The 22274-nt window shown below is 41.9% G+C and overlaps 1 protein-coding gene across 1 annotated transcript in view; it reads right to left on the reverse strand.

Annotated features, from left to right (window-relative positions):
* LOC144598635 (cilia- and flagella-associated protein 47-like) overlaps positions 1–22274 on the reverse strand; it is a 426611-nt gene that overhangs the window by 161992 nt on the left and 242345 nt on the right. Inside the window, exons 50-52 of the mRNA XM_078408845.1 lie at positions 21627–21738; positions 17234–17380; positions 9029–9126 (exon numbers count right to left, since the gene is read on the reverse strand). Of these exons, the coding sequence (XP_078264971.1) occupies positions 9029–9126; positions 17234–17380; positions 21627–21738 (357 nt within the window). The remainder of the gene's footprint in view (positions 1–9028; positions 9127–17233; positions 17381–21626; positions 21739–22274) is intronic.

A 22274-nucleotide genomic window follows, 5' to 3' on the forward strand; every position in this document is an offset into this window, starting at 1 on the left:
CTGTCGCTCTGCCCTTGTTCTCATTCCTTATTTTTCCCTGTGGGCTATTTTAGCAACCAATTCTCCCCGAATCGAACTCACATTGAAACTTTAAGGGCCTGTCCCACTTAGGCGATTTTAAGGTGACTGCCGGCGACTAGGCTGTTGCCGAACGTTTGCCGGGGTGTCGCGGGCATGATCGTGAGGAGTCTTCAAAGAATCGTAGCGGATCTCGGCGCGTCGCTGAAAATTTTTCCAGATAGAAATTTCTCGGCGACAGCTGGCTTGTCGCCAGGTATCGTTGCTTATTGCGGGCGCTGTCACCTTCTATCCCCAGGTTTGCTAGCTATCGCAGGTGCATTTAGAAACACGTAATATTAAATTAAGTAAAGTCATTTGAAGATACTATGGGAGATAATACGATATTATTTTATACATTAGACATTGTTGTTTAAGGTTTGTAACTACTTAGGCATCAGGCTCCTCTCTGTAACTAATTAAGGCGCTCTAGACATTCCTTACCCTTGACACGTGTCTGTAACTGCTGCTCAGGAGGAGGAGAAACATTGATGGATGAACCAGGATAGAAGACAAGGGTGGCAGAATGGAAAGAGATACAGACATTCATCAATGAGTGGTGGGGTGATTACTTGAAAGTTTAATGGTGGCAGGGTGAAAGGTGACATGTGAAGAAATACAGACATTCATCAATGAGTGGGGTGATTACTTGAAAGTTTAATGGTGGCAGGGTGAAAGGTGACATGTGAAGAAATACAGACATTCATCAATGAGTGGGGTGATTACTTGAAAGTTTAATGGTGGCAGAGTGGAAGGCGACATGTGAAGAAATACAGACATTCATCAATGAGTGGGGTTTAATGGTGGCAGGGTAAACAGGGTGACTGCAAAGAGATGAATGACTGTAAAGAGGAGTATGAGGGCGAGATAAGGAAAAGAAGATAAGGCTGGAAGAATCCTATAAAAATAGGCTGCCCGGTGTACTAAGGGGGCAGTCAGATGGTTGACATCCTGATTGTTCCAGCCGTTGTTTGCAAATAAAGGCTTTTAACTTCTTGAAGAATTCTCCGTGTCATCTGCTTCATTTTGAACACCGGTAACCACGACAAAATTGGCGTAGTCGGCAGGATCGGAAAGAGGCCCGTTCGATAACGGACGACAAGCTAAAGGCGCTCCCAAGCCCTTCAGGGGCTCCCCGGTTCAACAGGTAAGGGGTGGCCACCCGCAAAAAAGGTAGGCGGTTTTCCGCTTTATTTGGACTAATAGCCTGTTGAAAACGGGGAACCACTGGTGGCACAGGAGCGCCCAGGCGGTCCAAGGGCCTCTCCGATCCAAAGAATCTGTCTAAACTATTCTAAAAAGAGACCCGGAGGATTGCTCAAGAAGGCTGCGCAGTGGGGTAAATAGAAAATAGATAAGTTAAGAAAGTAGATTTAGTTGAGTAAGAGTTTGTGACGTCACTAAGACCTCGTGGATACCGCCCTAAGAGGATAGGGGACTGAATAGACGAGGCGTCCTGTGGATACCGCTCTAGTTAACTTGGGATCACTCTGTTTAGCTAGGGGTCTGGACGGGCAGGATAAAAAGTCCTGTGGATACCGCTCTAGTTAACCGGGGATCACTCTGGTTAGCTAGGGGTCTGGACGGGCAGGATAAAAAGTCCTGTGGATACCGCTCTAGTTAACCGGGCATTACTCTGGTCGGCTAGGGGTCTGTACGGGCAAGATCAAAAAATTGGAATAATTGGATAACATAAAAAATAAAAATTGCAAAATATTAAAGGAATATAGTAGAACTGTAGAAAATAGAAATAGCGTAATAGGTAGCCTAGTGACTATAGAGACGGAACGGAGTGAGAACAAGGACTGCATTTAAATTGACTGACCAAGTGCACTAAAATAAGACGAGGACAATGAATAAAATAACTGCAGTTGAAATACTAAGCAAGAAATTCCCCGTATCCAAAGAAGATATTAGAAAACATTCTGAAAAATGGGAAAAAAGGACGAAAAAATTAGTTACGAAATGGCCCAAGGAAGGCACGTTTGATATAAGTATGTGTGACGAAATGGAAGTGCTGATTAAAAACTATAAGCCGAACGATAAATCAAAAACCCGAGTAACGAAAAAGGGAAAAGAACTAGATGTACTTAAATTGTTTAGAATAGGAGAAAGGCTGAGGAAAGCATACCAGGAAAAGAATACCACCCCAAACAAGGGTGAAAACCCCCCAAAACAGCATGAAAGGCATGAGCGTCAGGAGAAAAAATCAACTCTGTACCCCAGCCTAAGGGACCCTGGGTATCCCCCTCCCTATTCCAGCCAGGGCGGAATAAAACAGTGCCCTTTGGTGAAAGGGATAGTGGAGATAGAGGGAGAAGTCGAAGTTTGGAGGAATGGGCAAGACATAAAGGAATATAGACAGAGAAGGGGACAGCGAGAAAAGGAAAGGATGAAGCAGGAGGAACGGGAACTAGAAGCAGACATCAAAAGGCTGCAGGACCTCAGGGACCTCAGGGACAGAAAGATTTATGAGACCCGTCAGGCAGCAGATGAGGGGTGTGAGGGAGACAACAACGCAGAATCACAGGCAAGTAATCAGCAGGCATCGGAGAGAGGACAAAACTGTGAGAGTGAAGCAGAATTAGAAAGTGATGGGGAAATAACAAGGGAGCGTAGAAGGGAAATAAAGGCATCCATGAAGCGCTTAGAGATTGAGATAAGGGAGATGGAAAAAACTATAGAAAGAGAAAGAAAGGAAAGCGAGGGGTACGCCCAGGAAGGAATGAGGTGGGAAAGTATACAGGTAGAACCACAACAAGAGATGGCAAGCGAGAGACAGGAGCTGAAGGGTGGAATGATGCCGTTACTTGTGAAAAAGGCAGGACAAACTCAGTATATTCCTTGGCCGACCCGAGACCTAGAAGGGCTGAAAAACACCTTGCCCAGTATATATAACGGGGCAGGAAAATGGATTAGGGCCTTTGAGGAGGAAACTACAGGACGATTATTGGCTATGGGAGATTTGAAGGCACTACTGGTGAAAGTAATAGGAACCACGAAATTAGCAGAACTAATTTGATCAAGTCAGGCAGAGGGTATGGCAGGCCCTCAGAGACTGTTACCCGCTCAAGGTGGACTTAAAGACATTGAAAGGAGACCCGCTGGGGGACACTGAGAACCCAGCGGCTTATCTGGAGGATCAACTGAAAAAGTGGAGACTTGAAACCGAACAAAACATAGACGGTAACGAGTTGATGACCACTTTGTTTCGGACCTCTATAGTGGGCGCCATGTCTCCTCGAGTTAAGTCCAGACTGGAGGAAGTGGTGGGATTGTCAACCATAGCCCCCAGCACCATCTCTTTTTAGTACAGAAGGGAGAAGGTCAGACAAAGGAAAACATGTTCAACAGGCTGCCACATGGCTTATGGTCACAACATGATACAGATGTCGGGAAAGTGAAATCTGCAAACCCAGTAGAAATAGAACTAAAACAAGGGGCGATTCCACCAAGGAGACCACAATACCCCTTAAAGCCAGAAGCAGAGGAAGGCATAGCAATAACTATACAGGGTCTGTTGGAAGCGGGAGTACTTGTTAGAACAAAAAGTCCCTGTAACACCCCGCTATTACCAGTTTTAAAAGCAGACAAGTCAAGGTGGAGATTAGTGCATGATCTACGAGCAGTCAATGAGGTAGTGAGAGATTGGCCAGCAGTGGTTCCAAACCCACACACACTGCTGACTAACATTCCACCGGAAGCAGCGTACTTTTCAGTGATTGATCTCTGCTCAGCATTCTTTAGCGTGCCGTTAGCGGAAAGATGCCAGTTTTTGTTTGCATTTACTTACAGGGGCATTCAATATACTTATACTAGGATGCCGCAGGGATTTAAACACTCGCCTCATGTTTTCAATCAGGTACTGAAGGCATATTTGGAAGGTATATCCCTACGTAGTACGTTAATACAATATGTGGATGATTTGTTGGTCTGCTCTGAAAGTGAGGAGCAATGTGAGCAAGACACCCTGACTCTTTTAGAAAGTCTGGCAGACGGAGGCCATAAAGTGTCCAGTAAAAAGTTGCAGTTTTGTAAGCAACAGGTAGAATATTTAGGACGGTTGATCTCCAAGGGAGTAAAGGCTATAGCACCAGATCAAATTGAGGCAATAATTAAAGCTCCCAAGCCTCGGACAGTAAAGGAAATGATGACATTTTTGGGAATGTCTGGATATAGCTCAGACTGGATTGGAGAATATGCTGAAATTGTGATGCCATTGAGAAAAATACTGAAGGAAGCAGGACACACAAATTTGAGAAACGTTTTACAATGGAATGAGGAGGCGGAGACAGCTTTTAACACCATTAAGTGAGAGTTACAGTCAGCCCCAGCCCTGGCCCTGCCAAATTATGAGAGAATCTTTCACTTATACGTTTCCAACAGGCAGGAGGGCTACGCTAAAGCAGTACTGACGCAGGAAATAGGCACAGGTAAAGCTAAGCAGCCTGTGGCATACTACAGTACAAAATTGGATGAGGTGGCGCAGGGTTACCCACCCTGCTATCAGGGACTGGCTGCGTTGCACTATGCGTACAACAAAGCCTCATCTATAACCATGGGCTATCCTGTAACTATATATACACACCATAAAGTAGTAGAGCTGTTGGAAAAGGGGAAGTTTGTATTAACACCGGCCAGAATAATAGCATTTCAAATGCTGTTGACATTCCCAGACATTACAATACAAAGATGCACCACAAGTAACATAGTTGATTATGTTCCACTGGGAACCCCATGATTGTGTTGGGGAACGATGGTTTTTTCTAAATTAAGGGCGGACTTACAATCAGAACCATTGAATGATGAGGACAAGAAAGTTTTGTTTGTGGATGGTTCATGCTATAGGGATTATGATGGCAATCATGCAACATTTGCAGTAGTGCAGCAGGACCAATCAGGTTTTCAAACAATCGGATTAGAAGCTTGCCCACAACCTTGTTCAGCCCAGTTAGCAGAGATTAAGGCTTTAACAACAGCTTGTGAAATGATGGAGGGTGAGAAAGCTGACATTTACACAGATTCAGCATATGCACATGGAGTCTGTCACCTGTTTGGGGCAGTTTGGAAGCAGCGTGGCTTCAAGAAAAGCAATGGGGACCCCATACAGCATTTTCAGCAAATTTCAGACCTAATAGGGGCACTGACTAAACCTAAGGCACTAGCTATCGTTAAATGCCAGGCACATAAAAAGAGAAACGACATGATCACAAAGGGCAATCATGCCGCAGACGAAGCAGCCAGAAAAGCGTCTGGTTGCCAATCAGCCATTATTGCCCCGCAGGTAAATTTGGACCTGCAACTCACACAGGAGGATATAGTTGCGATGCAAGGTAGGGCTACTTTAGCTGAACAAACAATGTGGAGACAGAGGGGAGCCAAACAGAATGCAGAGGGCCTGTGGACTACGGACGAAGGTTTGCTGGTAGCACCTACACCTCTGCTGACCATTCTCATCTCAGAAGCGCATGGGCTAGACCACTGTGCAAGGGGGGAAGTGTTAAGGAAGATAAAAAGAGATGGGTTTTGGTCACCCTATCTACAGGCTTCAGTAGATTACATTTTGTCACAATGTGAGATATGTGCTCAAAACAATGTTAGAAAGGGAATAACAACACCTATAGGACATATACCTGTGCCCGAAGGACCATTTAGGCACCTGGTTATTGACTATGTGGACATGTTGAAAAAAGTAAGAGGGAAAAGGTATATGCTGGTAGTAATTGATAGATTTAGCAGATGGGTGGAGGCAGTACCGTCTAAGGATTTAGGTGCAGGAACTGTAGTCAAGTTTCTGACAAATGAGGTCATCCCACGATTCGGTATACCAACCGAAATCAGTTCCGACAATGGAGCGGCTTTTATTAAAAAAACAGTTAAGTTGGTGCTGCAAGCCCTGAGAGTGAAACAAAGATTTGGGTGTGTATACCACCCTCAATCTCAGGGCATGGTAGAAAGAGTTAATGGAACATTGAAGGCTAAATTAAACAAGATTTGCGCAACTACAAAGTTAAATTGGATTGATGCCCTGCCATTGGCATTAATGGGCTGTCGCATGCAAACTAATCGAATAACTCATTTAACACCACATGAGATGCTCACTGGCAGACCCATGCCAATACCCAAATGGAGAGGTCCTTACAAGGGACCAAGCCTGGAACAATTAGAGGTAGAACTGAAACAATACATGCAACAGTTAACTATGATACACAAGTCTATTTACACACAGGAAAAGCAAAAGGAGCCAGAGGCAGACCAGGACGAAGGACCTATTAAACCCGGAGATCAGGTTTATGTGCGAGCCTTTCGACGAAGGTGGAATGAGCCGAGAAGGGAAGGACCGTTCACAGTAACTAAGGCCTCACCGACTGCTGTTCAGGTAGAGGGCCGGTCCACGTGGTACCATCACAATCATTGTACAAGGACTGTCCCACAGGCACAACCTGTGAATGACCTCGAGTGAAAGCTACTGCGAATCAGCTGCCGTTGTTCCAGGATACAGGCACAATTCACCTCCAAGAGAAACAGATCCCTCCGATAGAATACTATACTGATGAGCAATTTACTCTGGAGAATTACTAAGAACGTAGTTGTAAGGGAAGCTAGGTCTTTTTTCCTACCCTAGACATATGGGGGTAGGTTTTTGGCCGAGTGACACAGGATATTAGCATGATGGAAGGAGAACACTGACAAACTGCACATTATTTATAAAATCCTAAGTTGGGGGGCTAATGGTTGAGAGTGGATTTATGATTTGAGTTAACAACATGTGCATTTTTGTGGTTTTCTTTTTCTGTGAGACCGTGTAGGTCTCAAAGGGGGGAAATATGGGAGATAATACGATATTATTTTATACATTAGACATTGTTGTTTAAGGTTTGTAACTACTTAGGCATTAGGCGCCTCTCTGTAACTAATTAAGGCCCTCTAGACATTCCTTATCCTTGACACGTGTCTGTAACTGCTGCTCAGGAGGAGGAGAAACATTGATGGATGAACCAGGATAGAAGACAAGGGTGGCAGAATGGAAAGAGATACAGACATTCATCAATGAGTGGTGGGGTGATTACTTGAAAGTTTAATGGTGGCAGAGTGGAAGGCAACATGTGAAGAAAAACAGACATTCATCAATGAGTGGGGTTTAATGGTGGCAGGGTAAACAGGGTGACTGCAAAGAGATGAATGACTGTAAAGAGGAGTATGAGGGCGAGATAAGGAAAAGAAGATAAGGCTGGAAGAATCCTATAAAAATAGGCTGCCCAGTGTACTAAGGGGGCAGTCAGATGGTTGACATCCTGATTGTTCCAGCCGTTGTTTGCAAATAAAGGCTTTTAACTTCTTGAAGAATTCTCCGTGTCATCTGCTTCGTTTTGAACACCGGTAACCACGACAATACCATAAAATACTTGTGTTTAACCAATTTATTTACCGTCAGGACATTTGACAGGTAGATTGGAGGCCACAGTTTGACGGTCAAGTAAGCATGGGAAATTTGCGATGTTTATGGCCATCAGCAATTACTTTTAAAGTAGGCTCCCAACCCAGATATGCAACCTAGAAACCAGATATGCATCTCCTGTACATTTTCAAAGAATGCCCACACTCCGCACAAAAATCCATTTAACCACGTTTAAAATTAATTTTTTTAATACTGCTATTAGTAAACTGGAAGTCAATCCAGTTTATGCCTTGTTACCGTGAAGCTTGGTTTTCAAGTAACCCGGGCAAGATGTTATATTTCAAAACTCTCAAGTAATTACAGACTTGTCAGTAATTTCAGCGAAAATTAGGACGCTGGAGAAGCATTGATAAGCGTGGGAATTTTGCGATGTTTCCGAAGGCGGTGTAATCTGTAAGCCAGGTGCTAGTTTCACAAAAAAAGTAACTTGCAACGACCTGACTCGGCATTGTCGTGGTCATTGTCGTAGGGTAAAATAAAATTTTGGTCTGCTAAGACTTTGACAGTTGCCGGCAGTCTCCTAAAAAATTGCCTAAGTGGGACAGGCCCTTTAAGCTTCCAAAATAGTATCCTCACCTATTCCCTTATCAATCTTTAAATTTTATAGCTTATGTAAGAATGTTCATCTTCAACCTTGTGGGTAATTAATGTATACATACGTTTCATTAGGACACACTACTGAACTTTAAACTCCAGGAAATACTAGCCAATATCTCCCAAAGTATAAGAACTCTGTGCCCTTGTATTATATGTTGCTCTAAGTTTTATTCTAAAGATTAAGAGAATCTACAATATTTTTAAGCTAATTTCACGATGTTTATGGCCATCAGCGATTATTTTTAAAGTAGGCTCACAACCCAGATATGCAACCCAGAAACCAGATATGCATCTCCTGTACATTGTCAAAGAATGCCCACACTCCACACAAAAATCCATTTAACTACGTTTAAAATTAAATTTCTTAATACTGCTATTAGTAAACTGGAAGTCTACTATCAGGGTCGGAGAAGCATTGATAAGCGTGGGAATTTCGCGATGTTTCTGAAGGCGGTGTATTCTCTTAGCCAGGTGCTAGTTTCACAAAAAAAGTAACTTGTATCGACCTGACTGGACATTGTCGTGGTCATTGTCGTTGGGTAAAATAAAATTTTGGCGATCTGCTACGACTTTGACAGTCGCCGGCAGTCGCCTAAAAAATCACCTAAGTGGGACAGGCCCTTAAATCATTTTCAACATTATTTAATTTTGGTTAAGTGTAATCTTTTGAATTATTTAATGTGATTTTCTTAAATAATTTTAGTTTAGTTTAATGATACTAATTATTTAATACGATCACTTGATTTGAAGTGCCTCACCCTATAGATTAATCTGATTGTAATTGAATAAATATTATTTTGATTTGGACCTATCAGAATTCAATTCTAACAACATTCCTAATATTCATATCCCATGTAGTGCTTTTCACATATGATTGAAGGTAATTTTGTACAACATGCCTCATAATGCACTTACCTGTACAGCACAGGTTACATCCAGGGATTGCTCAGGAGGACCTGGGACAGAATGAATCTCCAAGTAAAACCAGACTCTGTATATTTTGTTCTTCTTTGCTGTCATTGAAAGAATAAAACAGGTGTTTTCACAAACAATATTTGAACAGCATCAACATTATTTCTTCTGAACAAATTTGAAGCGAGCACCAAAAGATTACATACATAACTTTGGAAGTCTAAAACCAAAAAGATATTATCTTTAAAGAATTTCCGTGTTTTGTGTCTGATATAAACATTAATTGTAACTCAAAATAATTGGCACAATGGAAATTTTCCATTCCATGTGAGGGTCAGTGGTTGTAATAAGCTGGTGAACTGGAACAGAAACACAGTGTGGTGCAATGTGACTTAATGACCCAAATCTGCCAGTAAATGGAAGCAAGCCCATGATTTCTCCTCATTGACTCTCAAATACATAGGTTGCAAACTTAGTAGCCAATTCAGACCCGAAATTGTTTAGTTCATTCTGACACCAGCCTCCACTTGGATGTCTTGCTGAGATTCCTCTACAATTGCCTTTCAAATCCTGACCTCGTCTGAACCCATTGATTCCAATAGGAGTTGCAAATCTGTGGAGAAGTAAGCAAAAGGTATATTCCTTTAAAAAAATTATTCACTCCAAAGACGTACAGGTATGTAGGTTAATTGACTGGGTAAATGTAAAAAATGTAAAAAATTGTCCCTAGTGGGTGTAGGATAGTGTTAATGTGCGGGGATCGCTGGGCGGCACGGACTTGGAGGGCCGAAAAGGCCTGTTTCCGGCTGTATATATATGATATGATATATGATATGATGATATGAGGTTAGTGTTTATAAAGACTTACTAGGATGTTTTGATGTTTTAGAAAAATGTGTTTTGTTTAAAATATATTTTTTTCCAACATACTTTGTCAAAGTTTGGAGTGAATGTTTGCCAACTGTAAAAACTATCAAGCCATTCAAGGCAAGGACAGGTATTGTTAGCAAAGTTAGTGTTATAGCCTGGTTGGTACAGTGTTGCTCATGAGAAGATGTGTGTGGTGGGGGGGGGTCTTCTTCTCTCATTATTGCATTGTATGTGCTGATGGTCAGATTAGAATTGTCATTCTTTAAATCGATTGGATACACCGGGAAATGTTGTCATTTAAATTAGGTCTTCAGCACCAAAACTATTGGGATTCCTTGTTTTTGAAATGTTGAATGCTTTCAGCATTTATTAATGAGAAATTTAATCAATCAAACTGAAAATTTGCATTTTCTGAACTAGGGACCTCAGGGTGAGATCCTGACCCAGGTGTAAAGCTGAAAAAAATTGTGAACGCTTTAGCCTTTAGTTTTTGCACACAGACTTTGCCATCATTTATATTTGCAACATTCATGAAGCCTCCTCATTCATTACTGGATATGACAGGACTGCAGATATTGATAGATCTATTCAATGTGGATGTGCAGTCAGAGAAAGAAACAAGGGGATTATAGCTAGTTAATTTAATATAAAATATAGGGAATATAGTAAAATCTAAAAGATGGAGCGACTGAACATCTTGAATTTTTTTATTTTGATCACAGAGAGAGAGCCAACATGGGATTATAATGGTCTGATGAGCCTACTTCAGTTTAAAAAATAAATAAATAGTGGATTGGGGAATACCTCCACAAACGTCCTTGTATCATCTGATAAAGTCTCTCATAAGAGACTATTAGATGAAGCTGGTGCTTGGAATTCAAGGCAAATTTTTGACTTCGTTATCACTTGAGTGGCAGGAGATGAGACTACATTTCATGGGAAGCTACTCAAATTGACAGGATGTGTCTTGTGATTTACTACAAGGTTCTATGTTGCAGCCTCGCCTATTCACCGTGTTAATAAATGATAGAAGATGGGATTATAAAAATCAACTCATCCAAGTTCAAAGATGATAGATAAAAAGGCAGAAGAGTAAAGAGCCATTAAATTACAATTAAAGATTGATTTACTGAATGGACAAATGGCAAATAAATTTCACAGTAGGATGAAAATGTATCCAATATTTTTGAACTAGCTGACAATGTAAAATATTTTGTTTGCTGAAATGCTAGAAAATGGATCTTGCGCAAATCAATAAGTGCTGGAAAGTGATAGGTGGAAGAAAAACACAAAGGCTGGAGTCATTCAACAACACAGGCAGAATCTGTGGAAGACATTTTGGGTTGGTATCCTTCTTCAGATTAATTGTAGTAGGTGAGAGAAAGCTGGTAAAGAGATTGAGGCAGGAAAAAGACTTACAAGTGACAGGTGGATACAGATGAGGGGGATTTAATTTGTCGGATGTGTGGAAAAAGGCCAGAGATGAAAAGACACAAGGCTGCAAGATATGGAGAGAAGAGGGAGGTGAAGCCAGAGGAAGGGGGTGGGGTAAAGGGAAAGGGGATGGGATAGTGGGAGCAATAGATGTGCATCTGAGTAGGGCACATGGAAAAGAGGGGCAAAAAGGGGGAAGCATTGGGTTGTTCCCTAAAATTTGATGTAAGCTACCGAAGAGGAATATAACGTGCTGTTCCTCCAGTTTGTATGTAGTCTTACTCTGGCAGAAAGGTCTGTATGAGAATGGGAAGGGGAGTTAAAATGGGTAACTACCAGGAGGTCCAGCAGCACTAAGTGGACCAAGCACAAGTGTTTGGCGAAATAGTCGTCTGGTCTACGCTCGGTCTCATCGATGTCAGAGAGGTCACATCTGGAGTACGGAATGCAGTAGATTAGGTTAGAGGAGATGCATTAGATAGAAGACAAAAGGGGGCCACAGTTTAAGAATAAGGGGTAGGCCATTTAGAACGGAGATGAGGAAGAACTTTTTCAGTCAGAGAGTGGTGAAGGTGTGGAATTCTCTGCCTCAGAAGGCAGTGGAGACCAGTTCGTTGGATGCTTTCAAGAGAGAGCTGGATAGAGCTCTTAAGGATAGCGGAGTGAGGGGGTATGGGGAGAAGGCAGGAACGGGGTACTGATTGAGAGTGATCAGCCATGATCGCATTGAATGGCGGTGCTGGCTCGAAGGGCTGAATGGCCTACTCCTGCACCTATTGTATATTGTCTACTTCTCTTTTGTAGTTAGTTCCAACATGAATCATGGCTTTTTAATATAATTTTGTGAGATGTGGGCATTCATCAATTACTCCTAATCTCTAATTGCCCTGGAGAAGTTGGTGATAAATAATCTTCTAGACCATTGCAGTGGTGTTGAGAAGATTATTTTACAGAGCTGTTAGAAGAGTGGTGATTTGTTTTAGGTCTTGTAACTTGGAGAGATATTTTCATAATGCGTTGTGCTCATGCTCATCTTCCTCCATATCCTTCTTAGTGGCAGAGGTCACTAGTTAGGGTAGTCTATCATTGTAAGTGAATGAAGTATATTTTGTCGATGGTACATTTTGCAACTACAGTGCACTTAAGGTGAAGGAAATGAAGGTTGAGAGCAGTTAATAGGGTGCCATTCAATTGACGAACAGTGTGGAGCTTCTTGAGTTGTTGTAGTTACACTGTACCAGTAATTGATGAGCGTTCGAATCATGCTCCAGATTTCTTTTGTATTTAGAAAGTGGAAAGGCACTGGAATCTTTGGAGGTGAATTATTCATGCAGTCTCTCACATGTACTTATTGATATAGTGTTTATGTGAGTCGCTGTCCATAGTGACTTGCAGTATATATTGATTGTGATGAACCTGGTATTAATAATCCTACTGAGCATCCCGGATAGATAGATACGCACTCTGCTGTTTAAGATGGTAATTGCCCAGCATTTATGTGGGGTGAATATTTCATGCCACTTAGCCACTCGTGCCTGAATATAGAATTGGTCTTGCTCCATGCAGGCATTGACTGATTTATTTCCCAAGGAATTTCTCCCAACCTCTTTTTCAAATACGATTTCAAGTTGCTACAAAATATCTTTTAACATAGTTGTAAGAGACGACACTGGATTTTGAATCTGTTCACAATGAATATCAATTGAATCTGTTCACAATGAATATCATTATCCCCAAATTGTTGAATATCAGGAAAACCATAATTTGTGTATTTTGTGGATGATGGTGAGTCAGAGTACAGGAGGGAGATCGATCGTCTGACTGAATGCTGACAGAACAACAACCTTGCTCTCAACGTCAATAAAATCACGGCAGGCGGAGAATCCACAAACCTGCCTTCATCAATAGGGCGGTGGTGAGGAGAATAAAAAACTTCAAATTCCTGAGCGTGCTTTTCTTTGAAGATCTGTCCTGAATCCAGCACATTGATGCAATCATAAACAAAGCCCATCAATGCTGCTACTTCCTTTGAAGATTGAGGAGATTTGGTATGTCGACAAATACGCTCCTCAACATATTGACCAGTTGCGTCACCGGCTACTTCAGCAACTCGAACAACCAGGAATGAAGAACATTGCAAAAAGTGGTGAACACTGCCTTGTCCATCATAGTTACTAACTATCCCACTATCGAAGAGACCTACAGGAGGCACTGCCTCCTAAAGGCAGCCAACATCATCAGGGACCCACACCACCTTATTTCACTCCAGCGTCGGGAAGAAGGTATAGGAACTTGGAAACCGCAATGTCCAGGTTCAGGAGCAGCTTCTTCCCAGCAACCATCAGACTATTCAACACTCCAAACTCCAACTAAGCCACGAACTACAAACTGCTTGGGGGAGCGGGGGGCATAGTTTTGTTTTTGCACGATATTGTTTGTTTTGTTTTTATATATTTAAATTGTTATCTACTGAATACTATATTTCCATATCTGTTGTGCTGCTGCAAGTAAGAATTTCATAGTTCCATTTCAGGATATATGACTTTAAAACTCTCTTGACTTGACTGAACTCAATCTGCCATTTCTCCAGCCACTTTTGTAGCTGATCTACAACCCACTGTATACTTTAACAGACTTTCTCAAAGCCCATGTCTCCAGCAATCTTGCTGTAATCTCTAAATTTATTAACCAACCTATCTACATTTACACCCAAGTCATTCAAACAACAAAGGTCCCAGCACAGATCCCTGTCAAAATCCACTGCTACAGGTCCCCATCCTGACTACAGAACTTTCACCACAACCATCTGTCTTTTATCAGGAAGCCAGTTCTCAATCCACAAGATCAAAGATCTTCGTCAAGGCTCCTGCAATCTTCTCTCTTGCATCACTCCAGTAACCCTGGGATAGATGCCATGAGGCCCCGGGGATTTAACCTTAATGCTCTTCAAGAGCCCAACACCACCTTCTTCTTCATCTCAGGCCGCCCTTGTATATTAGTATTCTGATCTCACTGTCATCCATATCCTCCTTGATGAATACAAATGCAGAGTACTTGTTTAGTACTTTTCCTACATTCCCTGACTCCAAGCTCAATATCCCTCCTTTATCCTTGAACAGTCCTACATTTCCCCTGGTTACCCTTAAGGGCTTTAATGTATGTATAAAAAGCCTTGTGATTTTATTTAATGCAATTTGCCAATCACAAAAAAGCCTTGTGATTTTATTTAATGCAAATGGCCAAAGCCATTTTGTCAAAATATTCTCAAAATGGGAGCAATGAACGTTGTAAAAAAGATGCAAATGTTTGTGCAAATAATGATCATGATCTCATTGTAGTTTAGTGGTGACCATTTAATGTGGCTGCAGCTGAAGAAGTGAGAAGTTGAAGTAGCAGAGAATGGACGGGAATATTCTCATATTTACAGTAACCATCGCTCTGGCTTAAAATGTCACCGTCTTTGATCTATAAGGCAATTAAAAATGTATTTTTTAAATTTCCATTTGTGAAGTTGCCTACTCGTACTAGTAGTCCTTCAGGAAATCATTCAGATGACCTTATAATTAAATGTGTGTATCCTTTTTGCTGATTGTATTCATATAAAGTAAATGACAAGAATAGAGCAGCTGGCCCATTTAGCTTGTCTCATCCTGACAAGATATAACATCTACATATCATCACATGATTTCCATCCCGATGTAAATTTATGATATATCTGCCTGCTGCATTTCAAGTGCAGGGAGAAATAATAATAATAAGTGTCTTGAACTAACAAACGCATTTTTGTGCAAGAAAATACCCAGGATGTGAATATCCTCAAACAAATAATAATCTGCCGGAGAACTGCAGGTCAAGCAGCATGTGTGGAGAGAAAGGAATTGTTGACGTTTTGGGTTGAAATCCTGCATCAGGACTAAAGGTGGGAAGGGAAGATAGCCGGTAGAAAAAAGAGAGAGGGACTGTGTGATAGGGGTCGGCAGGTGACAGGCGGATCAAGGAGGTGTGGAAGATAATGGGTTGAAGGAACCAGATGGGGGAGAGGGAGGGGCACCGTTTGGAAACAGAAGCAGGTGGGAGATAAATGAAAGCAGACAGGGAAAGGAAAAATAAATGGCATTTGGAGCCGGGTGGAGGGAATGGAAGGTAACGATGACAACGGAGGCTAGAGGATGAGAAGCAGGTACTCAACGGCTACAAGTCTGGGATCTGAGAATTAAGGAAGATGATAATTAAAAGCAATACCGGAGAGATGAAGACCACGTGAGATGAGATTTGGAGGAGGGGAAGAGGGTGAAAGTGGAGGGGAGGCTGGAGGATGATCAGCAGGGACAGCAAGGCCCCTGGTGTTAGAATCTAATATGTAAGGAAGGTGATAATGGGAAGCATTAAGGGAGAGATGAAGAATACTTGGAATCAAGTAGGGGAGGTGATCAATGGGTGAACTGTGTGCGTAATAAGTGAATGGAATTAGGAGGGGAGGGTCTTGTGTGACGTCTGTAACAAATTCAACAATTTCTCTATCACATAGAAAGAAAGAGCTACAGATGCTGGTTTACCAAAAAAGTCACAAAGTGCTGGAGTAACTCAGCAGGTCAGGCAGCATTACTGGAGAACTGAGACAGATGATGTTTCGGGTCGGGCCCCTTCTTCAGACTGATTGTGGGAGGGGAAGGGGAGAAACCTGGAAGAGAGGAGGCGCAGGACAATGCCTAGCAAGTGATAGGTGGATACAGGTGAGGGGTTTTGGATAGGCAGATGATTGGATAAAGCCCAGAGATGAAAAGACTTCACTTTCTTCACTTCTTCCACTCCTGGCATGAGCAAGTGTTTTCTTGCATTCCTGAACGACCAAAGTCAATATATCCCTTTGCCTCAGAGTGTTCAGAACTGTTGCAAGTACTCGAGAAATGGTCTAAAAATGTGGGGAAAATTAGTAAGGGAATGGGATTGCTCTGTGGGCTTATAGACTTGACAGGTCTTCTATTTTAATGAGGATCAACGGTTAATATGGAAATGTAGAAACCAGGATTGTAAAGTTTTCGATGACTTTTGGCACTGTCTAAAATTGTAACATGTTTATCAAAAGACTCTGAGCGAATATCAATTAACAGTTATGGTTAATTCATTGCCCTCCATATTTCAGGAATATCCAGCAAATAGAAAGGCGCACATTTCTCCATATTCCCCACTTGCAGAATTTGGAAATATTTTTCTAACAAGCTCAGCTTTATATTGCAAAAAGTTGCTTCACATTTACCATTTATTTTAATTGTGCTGCAGGCTTGTTCAAAGACGTTGCATTCTAATTGAGCAAACATAATTGATGAGAAGAGGAGGAGGAGGAAATATTCCATAAAGCAAAGTTTTCAATTTTACAGAGTCATCTGCACCCACTGAGGTCAAACTTGAAAGCAACAGAACTTACTTTTCAAAGTGAATTCAACACATACGCATCACCAGATTATGAATTTAATGAATGTACCCGGAAACTATTTTCTAATGCTAAATCAAAAGTTATCCAGCCTCACTTAATTAACAGTAATTATTTTCAATTCAAGCTTGCATAAAACTTTTTTTGAAACCTGAAGACCTTAGAAACATGCCTCGTCAGGAGTTCAATAATCAAAAAAATAATTTGTGTCTGAGGCAACACAACCTATTCCTCATTTTACTCATTTTCATTCTGGCAAAACTATGTAAAACAAGCTTTGACCAATCGTTTTCCAGATTCAATGATCCAGATCCAATATGCCTCTGCCTATTACAGTCTAGTCACATGTTTGCCAACAAACTTTGAATTCACAGCTCCTTGCAAATGGATATCTATTATATAGCATGCATAATTTTGTCAAAAAATAGAACAAGTGATATTTTGCAATTACTGAAAGAACACATTGTACAAACCAGAGTTCATATCCCCAGTTGTTTCAGCTGCCATTGATGTGACATTCGTTGCTGGCTGTTCACCATCTGCCTTTTCCACTGAGCAACTGCTGTCTGGCAGCTGGTCCTGCTGTAGAGTGTCATCTCCCGCCACAAATGAAATGACACCTGAAACCAAGAGGTAATAGATTCTCTGTCAAACGCTGCATTATTTGCATTATAGAATTATAGCGACGTATAAAACAGAAACCGTCCTTTCGGCCCACTTGTCCATACCGACTGTAATGCCCATCCACACGTGTCCCATAGACACAAAATGCTGGAGTAACTCAGTGGGACAGGCGGCATCTCTGGAGAGAAGGAATGGGTGACGTTTCGGGTCGAGACCCTTCTTCAGATATTCCCAGGCAGGTTCTGAACCTCTCTACTCCTTTCCTAGCCAAGCTGTCTAAATGCCTGGTGTAATTAGGTGTAATTGTATCTGTCTATCACATCCTCCAGCAGTTCGTTCCAGACATTCACCACTGCCTGTATGAAATACTCACTCCTCAGATCTCCTTTAAAATTTCTCCCCTCTCACATTAACTCTATGACCTTTCCTTCTAGACATCACTGCCAAGTGAAAACGATTCTGATTATCTATCCGATCCTTTCCCCTCGTCTGTCTGTCTGTCTGTCTGTCTGTCTGTCTGTCTGTCTGTCTGTCTGTCTGTCTGTCTGTCTGTCTGTCTGTCTGTCTGTCTGTCTGTCTGTTATTAAAACTCTCTGTTTGTGCATTATATAGTTTGGGGCTTGACACAGCCAAAACGGTACACGATAGCGCAACAATTTTAGGCCCACCTTACTCACCATTCCCCTGTGGATGGAATAAACACACTTTTGTTACTTTTTAAAAACAATTTACGTTATGAACTTTAATAAATGCGCTCCCCCCCCCCCCCCCGGAGGACCAGCGGGAGGACCGGCCCCGTCCCAGCGTGCCCCGTGCCTGACCTTCCTCCCATGGTGCAGCGTGCAGCAGAGGGTCCACAAGATGGCCGTTCGCGCCGCTCCCCGCCGAGCTGCAGGAGACGCTTCGGCTCCACGCCCGGCCCGCAGTAGAAATGGGGCCGCGGTCAGTGCCTTCTCCCTGTCCACTCTCGCCCACCCACAGCCCCGGGAGACACTCCCCGCCCAGCAACAGGTCCATGCAATCAGGAGATGCTTCAGCTCCTCGCCCAGCCTGCAGGAGAGGCCCGCAGGAGAAATGGGGCCGAGGTCAATGCTTTTCCCTGTCCCCCCTTGGCCACTCACAGCAACGGGGGCACTCTCCGCCCGGCAATGTGTCCGGGGTTGGGCTGAGGGGGGAGCGAGGAAGGGGGGAGGGAGTGGGGAGGGTAGGGAGGGGGGAGGGTAGGGAGGGGGGAGGGTAGGGAGGGGAGAGCATGGGAGGCTATGGGTGAAGGGGATGGGGAGGAGGGCATGGGGGGGGGGTGTGGGGAGGAGAGGGTGCTGCACCAATGCAGGAGAGGTTTGGACCCAACTTGGTGTAGTCATTTTATAAAACTCCACAATGTCATCTCTTCGACTCCTGTATTCCAGCGAGAATAAACCTAGCTTATCCAATCTCTGCTTGTAACTGTGGCCCTCCATTCCAGGCAATGACTTCTGACTTTACTGCTACCATATAATTTAAATAGTGCAGTGACAAGAATTGTATACAATACTATAAGTGTAGTTTAAGCAATGTTTTGTATAATTACAACATGACAGAGGGCCCTTATGTATTGTTTCTTAGAGTCAATTTTTGAGTTTGGTGTCAGATTTCTGGTGGCAGTGATAGTAATCAATCACAATGTCTATCTTGCACATTGTAAAAACCAAATACAGACTGGGTGACCACGTTGGAGAACAACTCCATTCAGTCCATGAGGTGATCCGGAGGTTCCAGTTGTCTGTCACTTTCAGCTTTAGAAATGTCTTCTCAACTTTCATCTTCAGACTTAACGATGACATTAAAAATATTTACAACAATTGCCTCCTCCATTTGTATCCAGTTCAGATGAAAACTCATCTATCTGAAATGTGACCTCAGATTTTCTCTTTCCACAGATGTAACTTGACTTGTTGAGTATTTCCACCATTCTCTGTTTATGTTTTAGATTTCCAATATTTCCAGATGTGTTTCACATGTGTCGTCCCTCGAAGATCCCAAATTTATTTTCTTCTTTTTCTCTCCTGTTTTTATTCATCTCCTATTTACATCTTTTTCAGAAAGATCATCCACAGTTAACAAACCTCCATCACTCTCTCCCAAATACCATTCATACGACTTATTTCATTCAGTCTCTCCTGGCCACCCTTTCATTGTATTCCCTTTTTCATTCTATCCCTCCCTTTTCTGCAACTGTAAACATGTTTAATTTCCCCTTTGTAGTTAGTTCCAACATGAATTATGGCTTTTTAAATTTCTGAGATGTGGGCATTCATCAATTAAATTTTGATGTGGGCATTCATCAATTACTCCTAATCTCTAATTGCCCTGAAGAGGTTGGTGATAAATAGACCATTGCAGTGGTGTTGAGAAGATTCTTTTACAGAGCTGTTAGAAGAGTGGTGATTTGTTTTAGGTCTTGTAACTAGGAGAGATATTTTCATAATGCGTTGTGCTCATGCTCATCTTCCTCCATATCCTTCTTAGTGGCAGAGTAATGTAAGAAAGTAACTGCAGATGCTGGTCCAAACGAAGGTATTTATTTCACAAAATGCTGGAGTAACTCAGCAGGTCAGGCAGCATCTCAGGAGAGAAGGAATGGGTGACGTTTTGGGTCGAGACCCTTCTTCAGACTGATGTCAGGGGGGGGCGGGACAAAGGAAGGATATAGGTGGAGACAGGAAGACAGTGGGAGAACTGGGAAGGGGGAGGGGAAGAGAGGGACGGAGGAACTATCTAAAGTTGGAGAAGTCAATGTTCATACCAGCCCAGTGGTATGAACATCGACTTCTCCAACTTTAGATAGTTCCTCTGTCCCTCTCTTTCCCCTCCCCTTCCCAGTTCTCCCATGAGTCTTCCTGTCTCTGACTACATCCTATCTTTGTCCCACCCCCTCCCCTGACATCAGTCTGAAGAAGGGTCTCGATCCAAAACGTCACCCATTCCTTCTCCCCAGAGATGCTGCCTGATCTGCTGAGTTACTACAGCATTTTGTATCTACTCCAATTCTGTTTGTAATTTCTTGGCCCAAATTATGTTTATATCTATTGCACTGTTAATTTGCTTGCATTATCTCACAGAGTTTTTGTTTATAATTCATTCAGGTAACAAATTCAAGTTTTTCCTTAGATATTCTGTTTGCTTAGCATAACCAGGTGACCAGTATTTTGACACTGACATTTAATCTGATTAACATTATTTTTATAAAGTTTTTTAAAAGAAACTTTAAAAACAAATCAACACTCATCTTCACTCAACAAAACAAATTTCAGAAAGGTTGCAACAGAATCTCTGCCTACATCAATGTTTAGTTTAGTTTAGAGCTATGGCGCGGAAACTGGCCCTTCAGGGCACCGAGCCTGCACCGATTTGTGATCCCCGCACACTAACACTATCCTACACATACTAGGGACAATTTGCACTTATACCAAGCCAATTAACCTACAAACCTGAACGTCTTTGGAGTGTGGGAGGAAATGGTAGATCTTGGAGAAAACCTACAAGGTCACGGGGAGAACGTACAAACTCCATACAACCAGCACCTGAAGTCAGGGTCGAACCCGGGGCTCTGGCGTTGCATGCGCTGTAAAGCAGCAACTCTACTCCACCACCATGCTGCCCCACATGTAATAGCATTTGTAATAGCAGTTTCCAGAATTGGTTTCATTTTATAAGAGTGAGCACAGCATGCACCGGGCACACCTCCCCACAGTCTTGTGTGGGTCCTATGGAGACTATTGGAGTCAAGACAACAACAAGATAATCCCACCATATTTTGGTAGTTGCAGGATGACAGCCACAAAGACGATGCAAGAACTAAAGCCTTCAAGTCAAAATACTAAAAGCTGAATATAGAGATACAAAAACACCTTCATAGTTAAATTCAATTAAGTTACATTAAGGAACAAGAGAAAGATAGAAATTGGCTACGTAAATGCACGCATAATCAAACCCCAGAGGTATGATGTCCAAATCTTTCATATAAATGGAGACTAAAAGTAGTCGTAATAAAAGGATTTGTATTACAACATATTCTAGATCCGAGCAACTTTTGCTTTCTACCTTTCAACCATCCCCACTTTAAACTCTCCAATTTCTTGTGAAACTTTTGGCTTTAAATTTCACAGGTTTCTCAAGCGATATTATAATTGAATGTAATTGGGAAAAGCGGCAGATCGACTGGTGGAGCTTGGGAAAATTATAATTGAATGTCTGACATACCTGTAAAGTTCCCTTGCTTCCATGGTAAAATGTTAATCTCATAGGGAACACTTTGTCCAGGTTTTAAGGTAACATGTGGTACTCCACTCACTATTGGTAAGTCTGAAACAACCTGGAATCATATTTGTGTCCATTCTTAAAAAACAAGTCAAGTTCATTCGTGAAAGTAATATAAATTTACCAATTATTGACAATTTGGGAATAAAATAGTTTAATATTACAGCAATTTGACTGCAATTAATTGTCAAGTATTTGTCTCAATAGATTAATATTTAGATTACTGAAAAGATGCAACCAATTAGATGTTTATGTATGCCATTGACATTTATGTGTACATTACATAGTATAAAATCAATTTTGTAAAACACTGATATACATTACATTTTTATCACTGGGGCATTAACAAGACAAAACTCTGCAGTTCATTTCAGAGTTCCTGCAATCTGCATGTTTCTGACACATCTCGTCAGAAGCCAATTTGAGCAATTAAATGGTCAGTGATCAATTAAATGAAATTAAAATTGTCTATCCCCAATATGCAGTTATAATACATAATCTAACAAAATAATTTAAGAACTATTATAACAGAAAATCTTTGGCCTAACCTCCTGTAAAACTGCTTAGAGTGTATGACATTATCTGGACAAG

This window comes from Rhinoraja longicauda, chromosome 12 (genome assembly GCF_053455715.1).
Source record: "Rhinoraja longicauda isolate Sanriku21f chromosome 12, sRhiLon1.1, whole genome shotgun sequence".
Lineage (NCBI taxonomy): Eukaryota > Metazoa > Chordata > Chondrichthyes > Rajiformes > Arhynchobatidae > Rhinoraja > Rhinoraja longicauda.